Below are 12,013 nucleotides of genomic sequence, written 5' to 3'. Positions count from 1 at the left end.
CACTGGAGCATCCGCCATCTCTTGCCGATTTTGTGGTTTTGGACCTGCCACAAGCGTTTCTCTGCCTCAGTGATGATGACGAGACACAGTTGCCATCAGGGCAGGCTGTGGTTATGTGCGGTTTGCAGTAAGAGGAGAGTGAGCAATTGGAAGAGGAGGTGGTGGTCGATGAGGCCACCGACCCAACCTGGACAGGGGTGATGTGTGGCGTGGAAAGCAGTGTAGATCTGGAGGCAAGTGCAGCACCAAAAAAGGTGGCTAGAGGCAGAGGCATGTTCAGAGGCACAGGACAGCTGCTTCACAGAAGCCAGGCCAGAGCCAGCAAAGCCCAAGATGTTCCCTGCACTAGCCACTCGCCCAAAAGTCACCCATCGAGGCCACGTCCCTCGATGGTGTGTAGATTTTTAACATATGCGCGTAGGACAAACTGCGTGCAGTTTGCACACTGTGCAACTCAAAACTGAATAGGGGCTCTGAGAAAGACAACCTAACCATCTTAGCCATGCGCTGTCATTTGTAAGGCAAGCACTGGGCTCAGTGCACCATCATGCGCCTCTTCCCAGCAAATCTCCGTCTCCCAGGTGTTTGATCGCAGGCAGAAGTACAACGCAACCCACCCACATGCCCAAGCCTTAAACGTCCACATCTCAAAACTGCTGACCCTGGAGATGTTGGCCTTTCTGCTTGTGGAGACTCGGGCCTGATGGCAGCTGCAGCACCTCGCTATGCTGCCCCTAGCCATCACTACTTCTCTTTGTGTGCCATCCCCGCCTTCCACCAGCACATGTCCCATAACATCAGGCGGACCCCGAGTTTCGAGCATTGCTCTCAGGTCCACCTGACCACCAACGCCTGGACAAGCGCATGCGGACAGGGGCGCTGCATCTCTGTAACGACAGGCTGGGTGAATGTAGTGGAGGCTACAACCGGGTCGCAAACTGGGCAGCCTATCTCCTCTCCCCACCCAAGATTCCTGGCAGGAGTTCTCACAAAGCCTCCTCCTCCACCATAACATTGACCCCAGCTGCGAGCTGGAAATGCTGCAGCACTGGTGTGTGGAGATGTCAGCAGGTTGTGCTGAAGCTGATCAGCTTGGCCGACACAGCCTCTTCCACTGTTTCCAGTGCTGTTGCTGCAGTCCAGACCACCAGCCTGGACACCTCCACATCTGCCTCTGACACTTTGGGGAGTTCACCCTCATCTGCCCCTTTTCCTGCCTCTGCTCCTTTTGCCTGCACCATCATGCGCCTCTTCCCAGCAACTCCCCATCTCCCAGCCGTTTCATTGCAGGCAGAAGTACAGTGCAACCCACCAACACGCCCAAGCCTTCAACGTCCTCATCTCAAAACTGCTGGCCCTGGAGATGTTGCCGTTTATGCTAGTGGAGACTCAGGGCTTCCGTGACCTGATGGCAGCTGCGGCACCTCGCTATGCTGCCCCTAGCCATGACTACTTCTCTTGGTGTGCCGTCCCCACCTTGCGCCAGTACATGTCCAATTACATCAGTTGGGCCCTGAGTTCCGCACTTTGCTCTAAGGTCCACTTGACCACCGACGCAAGGACAAGCGCATGCGGTCAGTGACGCTGCTGCTATATAATGACAGGCTGGGTAAATGTAGTGGAGTCTGGGCCCGGCTCGCAAGCTGGGGCTGCCTATCTCCTCTCCCAGCCCAAAATTCATGCCAGGGGTTCTCAGAAAGCTTACTCCTCCGCTGCAAAATCGACCCCTCCTGCAAGCTGTAAACGCTGCAGCACTGGCGTGTGGAGACATGAGCAGGTTGTGCTGAAGCTCAGCTTGGCCGACAGAAAACACACTGCCCCGGAGGTGAGGGATGCCATCCTAGACGAAACGGCAGTGTCTTTCTCGCCGATACGCCTGAGCCCAGGCATGGTCGTATGTGATAATGGCCAGAGCCTAGTAGTGGCTCTGGAGCTTGCCAGACTCAAACACAGTCCACACATGGCCCACATTTTCAACTTGGTGCAAAGGTTTTTAAAAACCTACCCCATTGTGCCTGATATACTGGTGAAAGTGCAGCCATTTTCGTAAGTCTAAAATAGCCGCTAGTAGCTTGAAAACATTCAGAGCACACTCCTGTCATCTTGTCACCATTGGATGACAGAGGAAGAGGAGGAGGATGAAGTGGCAGCTAGCGGGAAAGTTCAGTGCATCCCATTGCTTCTGCGCGGATGGTGTGAAGGGGAGTTGAAAGTGGAGAAAATGGAGAGTGACCTTCCGGTGGGGGCAGCAAAGTCATGCCAAGTAACACTCTGGCACACATGGCTGACTTCATGTTGGGCTGCTTTTCCAGAGACAAAGGCATTGTTCACATCATGGAGAGCAACCAATACTGGATTTTTGCAATCCTCCAGTCTTTCATTTTGGTAGGGAAGAGGAACAATCGCATAAATGATTGCCACAAGCACCTGGTGCAGAATATTATGGAAATGTTTCCATCAACCCTGGCGGCAACCACCAGAGGAACACTCTTCAAGGTGCGGGACACGTTAATGCCTCCCCCCACCGGCCAAACTACCGCCACTGAAGGGACTAGTGTCACCAGGAGAGAAAAGTATAGGCGCATGTTGCGTGAGTACCTGGCCAACTACAGCCCTGTCCTCTCCGATCTTGGACCTGTGGACCTTGGGGTGAGTGGAAGCTTCCCCCAGCTGAGGTTTGGGTGAGTTTGGTGAGGGGGTGCAAATACGCCCCCCAGTTAGCCTTTTTTGTGGCATAGAGTGTACACAATGAACCCCAACTGTCACTTGCTGAGCCACTCTTCTACTTTTAACTTCATGATAGAACCTGCATGTCTATGCTTACTTTTGAGTTCTAGTTAGATTTGTGCACCTGCATTTCAAGTTTATGCCCCACTAGCAGTTAACCGCGACTTCGTCTGCGGGTTGGCGGTGGCGCTGAACCGCTTATATTTCTTGTCCTCCCATGTCTGCCCCCAGTTTCTTGTCCCCGCCATGTCTGCCTCCAGTTTCTTGTCCCCCCATCTCTGCTCCCAGTTTCTTGCACCCCCCTTCATCTGCCCCCAGCTTCTTGTTCCCTCCTTCATCTGCCCCCAGTTTCTTGCACCCCTCTTCATCTGCCCCCAGCTTCTTGTCCCCTCCTTCATCGGCCCCCAGTTTCTTGTCCCCCCATCTCTGCCTCCAGTTTCTTGTCCCCCCATCTCTGCCCCCAGTTTCTTGTCCCCCATTTCTGTTCCCAGCTTCATGTCCCTCCCCCTACATTGGCCCCAGTGTAGTTGGACTCACCTTGCCACGCTCCCTATCCTCTCGCTCACTGCACATAGGTGTTGGGCAGCTGGCTGCGTGTGGCATATTTGAGGCAGAGCGGGGGCCGGCGTCAGGTTGCTATGACAGCCAGAGCCTCGCGCTGCCTCCTTGGCCTGTCAGCCGTGCACTTGTATTGCATCCTAGGCAGGTAGACTGCAATAGAGGCGTTGGTATTATACAGTGCATTATAGAATCCCGGCGCCTCTATTGCAGTCTACCTGCCATACGCAGCCAGCCGCCCGACACCTATGTACAGTGATTGAGCGGAGACAGCAGCGGGGGGAGTGTGGCAAGGCAAGTCCAACACTGGGGCTGATGTGGGGGGGGGGGGGGGGCATGAAGCTGGGGAATGTGGTTGATCCCTGGGGACACTGACCTAGGGACACCCCCTGTACCTGCTGCACTGTCCTGTGGTGTGTCAGGTGCAGCAGCCTCCTCCTTAGCCGTCCGCGAGCTATGTAGGTGGTCTGGGATAGCTGCGGTGCCGGGACCATGTGGGCTGCCGCCATCTTCCTCACTGTTTCCCTGCTGAATCGGCACGCCCACCTTCACCTGGTGCCGCAGCCCTGGCTCCAGAGCCCGCCCACAGCCTGCCATGCACCAATAGGAGGTGCGTGCACAGACCAGCACTGGCGGAATGCCAGCTGCTACAGCCATGCCGGAGGATTCTTTGGAGGGTCACGGTAGCGGTATTTGGGGTGAGTGACCCACATTTAAAGTAGCCTACTACCTTTTCCTGGGTAATATGTTGGTGTGTGTGAAATTTTCCCCAAATCCATTCAGCTGTTTGGCTGTGATTGAGGAACAAACATCCAAACACACAAACTTTCACCTTTTAATATTAATAGGATTCTGTTACTTCAGGCCACAAGCAGAGATTTTTTTTGTGCCCCTTTGTGCCAATTCAGCACTGCCTACCCCAGTACTACGTTTACAGTGTTAGCCCCATTCTGTTTTTTTCAAGCAGAGATTTTTTTTTTTTTGTGCCAATTCAGCCCTGCCACCCCCAGTAGACGTTCTTTCACCCCTTTCTTTCAATTGTGACTTCCCACAGCAGCATTTACAGTGTCATCCCCATTCTGTTGCTTCAGGTCTCAAGCAGAGATTTTTTTTTTTGTGCCAATTCAGCCCTACCACCCCCAGTAGTCATTCTTTCACCCCTTTCTTTCAATTTTAACTTCCCCTAGCAGCATTTACAGTCTCAGCCCCATTCTGTTGCTTCGGCCCAGGTATACACTGTATACCAGCGCTATGGATTTTCAGCCCTAAAAAGTGGTTTTGAGAACTTTCTGCAGGATAAGCCTATAAGCTGATGGTGTTTATAGACTCTTCAAGCAGTGTTGCTGTTTTCAGAATATTTCCTGCCTATCAGAAGCTAAAATATCTCTCTGACCCTCAGCACGATGTCTCTCCCTAACTATCCCAGCCGCAAAAGACACAAACATGGCTGCTACTATTCTTATAGATCCGAGTTCACCTGATTTCGCCAGCCAATGACTTTTTCCTATTTTTTTTTTTCGATGCCTACATTTTCCTCTTTCCTGTCCCAACTCCCCTGCACAGTTATTGGTGCAAAAAAAGCGCCAGGGAAGGTGGGAGGGTATACACATTTTTACTGTGTTTACCATGTGGTATTTGTTCGAATATGTCGAATAGCCTGATATTCGATCGAATACCTACTCGATCGAACGGTATTCTATAAATTTATTTTATATTAAAATCACAAAGGTCCTATTTTTTTTACTTTTCCTTAAAGGGAACCTTTCATATGAATAATGCAATGTGATCTGCAGGCTTCATGTTATAAAGCAGAAGTATCTGAGAGTTTTGGGAAAGGATTCAGTATACATTGTCATTTATGATTCACAGTCCCCCTACCCCATGTATGACACTGCTTATCCTTCAATGCCTTATTGGACCGACCCCATGTTTCAATGACTTTTTCTAAGTAAAACCAAAGGTGTAAATTTTCAGATGACAAGTTATACTAAATTTTTTCCCATACTGGCCAGCTCCTCCTTTTTCCAGTCTGGCTGCACATTGCATAGCATTTTAACTTTAACTTGTGACCACCAGATAAACAGTAGCACATTTTTACAATGCTGTTATAATTTTTAGGCCTTGATAGCACAACAGGACAGCTACTTAGATGTGCAAAGAGAACGTGAAAAGCAATTTCGACAGCAGTCATCCAGGGGAAATTGGTTGCTCGAACAGGAGAAACAACGGAACTTCGAAAAACAGAGAGAAGAATACGCTAATGTGCAAAAACTGCAAGACCAGCTTAAACAGGATAAACAACGGTGGGAACGTGAAAGGAGCAAACAACAAAAGGACATGGAAGATACTGAGATGAAGCTGCGGCAAAGAGAGGAGGCTTCACGCACTGAAATGGAGAAGCTGCGACAGGACCGCATAGAACTAGAAGCACAGAGAGAGGCCTATCAGCATGATTTGGAACGGCTGCGCGAAGCTCAAAAAGCAGTGGAGAAAGACAGAGAGCGATTGGAGCAATTAAAAAAGATAAAGAAGCCAGTCAGTGCAGGATCATTCACTCCAGACTTGGTGCAGGTTACACTGGTATGTATCATCTCCATTAAAAATTCTATGTGGTTAGGGTAATCTGTTACATATAGGGATCACCAGCCTTTAGCACTCAGGCTCTGTTCACATCAGCATTCAGCAAACCTATACGCATTAAAAAGCAGTTACCTAACAAACCACACGGATCCCATATACTATATAATAAGGACCGTATGGTTTCCGCATGAAACATACAGAGAGAAAAGTACTGCAAGCAACACTTTTCTCTCCACATGTTTTGTGCAGAAACCACACATACAGTATCATTATAGTCTATGGGATCCGTCTGTTTTGTTAGGGAACTGCTTTTTAATTGCGTATCTGTTTCTGTTTAGAGCCTCAAACTGTTTAGAATCTCCAGTATGTGCACTTCACTTGGAACTCCTGTAGAATGTTAATATTAATCCAAATCTTTATTTATTTTCCTCTCATCCCTCACATACATTAAAAAGGTCAAACACAAACTATTTTGGATCTCCGTTGCTATAATGGGAGGTTAGGCGTTTAATGTTTAGTTAGACCAAAATGTGAGAAGATCCCTAGGTCGAGGCTGCACTACAGGGTTTTACAGTGGGTTAGTCCCACAAGTATTTGGATGGGTAACCCCCTGCAACCTACAGTAGCAGCACTGTTGAGATTAACACAGTTCTCACCAGCATGCTTTATCCAAAACGTGTAGCATATCTGTTATTGCTGTGAATTTCACCTGTGGAGTTTATCTACAGCGCAAAAGTTGAAAGCCACAAGTAACTCATGGAAACTGTCCCATAAGCTGCAGTGAAAAAATGCTATTTAGGGTTTGTTTTGCCACTTGTGCTAGCAAAGGAATGCTGTTTTGTGCGGCTCCTGTCTAACAGCCCTAAATTGGTTCTTAGAATTAAAGTAGTAACAACAGTCTCCTTTTAGGGCACTTGTACTGCACCTTGGTCAATATAATCATAATAGCAGAGTTGGTTCTATGGTATTTTTTTAATGAATTCTTTTATACTTCAAACCACTTTTACCAAGTTTCTAATTCCTCTATGGTCCTGGTGGACATTGTGGCTTTTTGTGTACTACTGTATTTCTCTGCCCAGATTTGAAATACATCCCTCTGTCCAAAAATGCCCAGTCCACAAACAGATAAAAGTATTTTTCCTACAAGAGAGTTGTAATCAAAATAGCTGAACCACTATATTACCTGTTTTATAAAAAAAAATTTAAATAAAAAGCGATCAAAATATCATACCTTCCCGAAATTGGTATAAATAAAACGTACATATAGCCCTGACTTACACAGCTTCATACTCTGAAATATATTAAGTTACGGTTGTCAGAAAATGGTGACTCCGAGAAATGTTATTTTTGCAAAGTTTTGGAATTTTTTTTAAGGGGTTAAAATGTTAACAAACAAAAGTCTCTCAAACAGAGACAATTCCGCCTTATTCTGAATTGTTTTCAAGCTTCCTAATACTTTGCATGGAATATTAAATTGTTCCATTATGAAGTACAATTTGTCTTGTAAAGAATTAAGCCCTGTGAATGGAAAAATAAAAAGTTATGGCTTTTGAAGGTAGGGAGTCAAGAATGAAAAATAGCTGCAGCGGGAAGGGGTTAAATGGGCTAAGTTGTCTAAAAAGTTAGCGACCATTTAAGAGACTGGAGCTTCTTAATAATCTTGCACCAATTTGAGAAATTGACTAAGACTGATGTAGAAAACACCAGTTTAATAAATTCTTATCCCTTTTTTTTCTACTTCATGGTTGTGATATAATTGAAAAATATAACTGTGATATAATTGAAAAAATGCCATTCAGAATGACATTACAGAATGACATTACAGAATTACATGATTTTTCAGGGTTTAACACATTCTGCAAGTTTTAATGGAGAAGGAATTCAGAACTTAGAATCAGCTAGTCCGGTGGTAATGAAGCAAACAGCCAAATCCGGAACGCCTGTGTCATCTGTTGACTATCTGGAGAGGCCTGAGGTCACACGACGGGACAGTAACTCCATGGAATTAAGGCCAGCATTGAAAAATGAAGTGCCTATTCATTTGTTAAGTGCCACCAACCAGATTCAGAAGCCCACATTAAGTACAAAGCAGCAGATACCTACTAAGCTAGCCACACTAACGAAGAGCGGGAGGGACAAGTCTACTAGAGGAAAAGCTTCTCATCGAACTGAGAGTTCAGGTCAGTGGAAAAGCTATGAAACCATTTTCTGAATGTTCATCACTTAGATTTGGCTGTTGTTTTGGAAACACATTGGGGCAGATTTATTATGCCTTATACAGCAGTTTTCTGTTAATATTTTGCTCAAGACTTGCTTTTGGAAAGAGGAAAAAAAGAAAAATGGTGACTTTTATTTAATTTTGTAACAACTTTGCCACCTTTTTGAAAATGGAGCATGGTGAAGGCATGCGGGGGACAGAAATCTGGCCTAGAATTTCCTCTAGTTGCTAATCCTGGTGGAGGGTGCGCCTCATTCATGAAGAGGCATGCCCCTTGTGATATATGAGACGCACTCTCAGTCAGTTTTGAGGCTCTGAAGACTGGTGTTAGTAACACCAGTCTTCTTAAACCTGTCCCATTTGTGTGAAAAGATTGTCTTGAACTTGGAAATAATGTTTAGTTTTCAGAATTTATGGAATTATTCAAAGGTCTATTTTCTTATTCAGTAGCAATTCATATAAGTGTTATTGTCTGTGTCAGCATCCATAGGTCACAGGCCACTTTTTCCGTCCAAGCTTTCTGAGAAGGATGACAGTACTGTGAAAACCAGAAGAGCAGCAAGTCCAGGCCTAGTGAACAGTCAAGTAATGTTTTTTCAACAGGGTACGTTGATATGGTTGTTAAAGGAGATATGCCACAAAACTTACCGTATATACTTGAGTATAAGCCGAATTTTCAGCACAGTTTTTGTGCTGAAAAAGCCCCCCCTTATACTTATACTCGAGTCAGCAAAAGAAAAAAAAAAAATTATGGGGGGGGGGGGGTCTATGACCAGCCACAATATCAATATACAGAATCTCCCATAAAATAGTGGGGGAAAAAAGAAAGCTTGAAAAAATCCCTCCTTTCCCTAGAATACATACAAAAGTAGAAAATGACTGTGTAACATGTCTGAAAGTGCCCGGTCCTGTTAATAGGAGCACTGCAGATACCCTATATTCAGCCAGGCTGAATTCCAGGTGGGGGAAAAAAAATCCCAGTCCTCAAGCTCAGGGAAGGGGCAGACAGACAACCAAAACACCCCCTCCTCTTCCCCAGCATCTGCTGCACCCAAAAACTCCGACCATTTTAATTTTTGAAATTTTCCAGTAGCTGCTGCATCCCCCCCCCCCCATTTATCTGGGCCTAATCAGGAGCGGGTTGCCACGTGAAAAAGCCGCATGGTGGAAAAGGTCCTGTCAATATTAATGCCTTTCTTGACGACAACTCATTACTCACTATAACCAGCTCATTTATTGACTGGGATGAGTTCTGGCATTACCAATGACAAGGTTTTTGCTTCTTTCAAATCACTTAAAATTGATAAATGTCCTGGGCCTGTTACTGTTCACATTTTCCTGCAAATTGAACATAACAACATAAAGAGGTGAATGGGAGTCACGAAAACCATGTAGCACATTTAGCTATACTGCTTCCCTGAATGTCGGGCTGTGGAAACTGTGTAGCTCAGTAGTGTTTTGCCATTTCCATACAGTCCATTTACCTCCTGTGTTGGTTATGAAACCATTTGTGATCTGGACTTGCAGACAGCTATGAATGAAATTTGACGAAAATACATATACTCTGTACAGAAGAAATCCTAAAACCAGAATCCTATAACCGCCCTATCACTTACTACTTTACACCATCCCAAACATAGACTGACTGACAAATTTCAGGGTACATAGAAGGCTACCAGTCACATCATGTAAGCAGAGTAATGTGAACTCGGACTAAAATCAGGATTTAAATAAACAAAAGTTCTCTTTGTAGTTATATTCTCCTAGTTGCTTATTTATTTGCTTGCTTTATTCCTACCTAGACCCTTCAGGACAAGATGCTACCAGTGAAATGGCAATATATCCATCAAACATTTACCGACATAGCAGTGCCCATCTCCTGGCACCTTCCATTCCTCCTCCAGCACCTTCTGCTGATGAAGACACAAACAAGGAAGATGTAATATTTTTCTAGGCATCCTAAAAATGCATACAGGTTTTGCTGCAGTTCATTTGGCACTGAACATATAAACTTTTTTGATTAATGCCTGTACCGCTAAGGCCTTCTCAAGGTGTATTGAAAACTTCAAGCAGTTTTACAATTGCGGCGTTTGTGACAGTCCAAAGAGGAACGGAGATGCATTTATTAGTTGAATGGCATGATGTAAAATTACTTAATGTTAGTTCGTGGACTGCTGTCGCGATGTTACTGATTCAGAATGGTGAATGTTTTTCTCAGAGCGTTGTTTTATGTGTGATGTAGTAAGTATCTGCATCTATGTGTTCTAGTGGAGCATCACCTGCCGGGCAGGTTTGCTGAACATTAAGCTCCATTTTTATGTTTTCTTTTAAAAATACTTTAGCAGCCATGCTGAACCCATCTGCAATTATGAAAGCATGTTTTCCCATTAAATGATGTGTATTGTATGCGTCAAAATGAGATGATTCCAGTTCCCGCAAATCATCTTTTCTTATTTGTATGTCTTTAAAGGGTGCTTATACCTGTCTAGACAGTCATAATATTAGGAAAATGTTTTGCCGCTGGAATAGATATGAAAAATCATATGTGTTAATCCCACAGTGAGATGAATGCGTATACACAGATTTCCATTGTTACACCTTTGTTGTGTCTTGGTAAGCAGCAGCATACCACTGCCATGTATTTCCTGAATGCTAGCACAATACTATACTCTGTGTAATTTGAACACATTTTAAAAAGAATAGTGCCATTTTTTTTATAATCAGTGTTTTTTAAATATGTATAATTTTTAATTTTACTGGTCTACTAGCACTTTTAAGAATTTCGTAAAATCAAGTAAATGAATCCTTATAAGATGATAGGTCTACATGTAGGATTGGTATTTTTTTTCTTCTGTTTTATTAGCCTCTACAAATTTTAGTTCTTTATTTAAAAGGGAAAATATCAGTAACATTTAACATCAACAACATATTTACATGTTATGTTTCGTGTCACTTTGAATATAATGTTGCCTTCATACATTAGATTGTCCACCATTTGACATATGCTATTGCATGTTACAGCGCTTGTATGGTTAACACAAATGAACAATGTCATTAACACTTTTTTAGTTAGGGCTCTTCTACCACATTCTAATAAATTTTTACAAGGCTTTTCATTTCACTTCCCATCTAAGAGGCTGGTTCTCTATATTACTACTTTTCTAGTGCTTATAAATATATGGACTGTAGAACATTACATGAGCTCTGCTGTTTTTCGTTCACTAAATGCACTTTTAGCACAACTTGTAGCGTCCATCTGTCTTTACTCAACTGAGGACCAAGTTACATTGGTGGCTAAAGCAATTCTTCCCAGTGTTCATCCCTGCCCCTTTTGAGAGGAGAAATATCATTAAAGGGATTTTTCCATCTCCTCTTATCATTTGCTTGCTTTCTTTTCACTTCCTGGTATTCTTTCACAAGCTGTTTGGCAGGATTTAACTATTCGATGCAAATAATATTATGAAGTACCTCAGTAAATCTAGATATTGACTTTGCTCATGAGAGAATATTTATTATCACTAGAAGTATATCAATGTAAATCAATGCACAGTAAATATATAATACATTACTCAGCTTTTTAGAGAACACTTGCATGCTACTAGGACAGATGTTTTTGCAGTAAACTCAATTTTATCTTTGTGTTTACAAAGAGAGATAACCAACACTGTTCACGCCTTTTAATAGCTAGAGACAACTGCTCCCCTCCAAGAGAGCAATCGCAGTCACATCATTGTACCTGGATCAGATGAACAGGCCAAGGAAACAATGGGAAGAATAATTTCACATAGCAGGCAAACTAAAGGGCGTTGCTGAAATAATGTATTTGGAGAAACTCTTGAATTTACATAAGTTAGTAGTAGAGATAAGATCCTTGAGATGGGAATACCCCTCTAACAGCAGAGATTTTATTTTACAATTTACAAAAGGGTT

At 44.1% G+C, this 12,013-nt stretch overlaps 1 protein-coding gene across 1 annotated transcript in view; it reads left to right on the top strand.

Annotated features, from left to right (window-relative positions):
- ARHGEF18 (Rho/Rac guanine nucleotide exchange factor 18) overlaps nt 1-10,812 on the top strand; it is a 272,094-nt gene extending 261,282 nt beyond the window's left edge. Inside the window, 4 exon segments of the mRNA XM_075283699.1 lie at nt 5,404-5,865; nt 7,709-8,045; nt 8,565-8,687; nt 9,886-10,812. Coding sequence (XP_075139800.1) covers nt 5,404-5,865; nt 7,709-8,045; nt 8,565-8,687; nt 9,886-10,037 — 1,074 coding nt within the window. The 3' untranslated portion in view covers nt 10,038-10,812.
- The last annotated feature ends 1,201 nt before the right edge of the window (nt 10,813-12,013 follow it).

The sequence above is a fragment of the Leptodactylus fuscus genome, chromosome 1, assembly GCF_031893055.1.
Source record: "Leptodactylus fuscus isolate aLepFus1 chromosome 1, aLepFus1.hap2, whole genome shotgun sequence".
NCBI classification, from domain to species: Eukaryota; Metazoa; Chordata; class Amphibia; order Anura; family Leptodactylidae; genus Leptodactylus; species Leptodactylus fuscus.
This window is presented reverse-complemented; position numbering and strand designations above follow the sequence as displayed.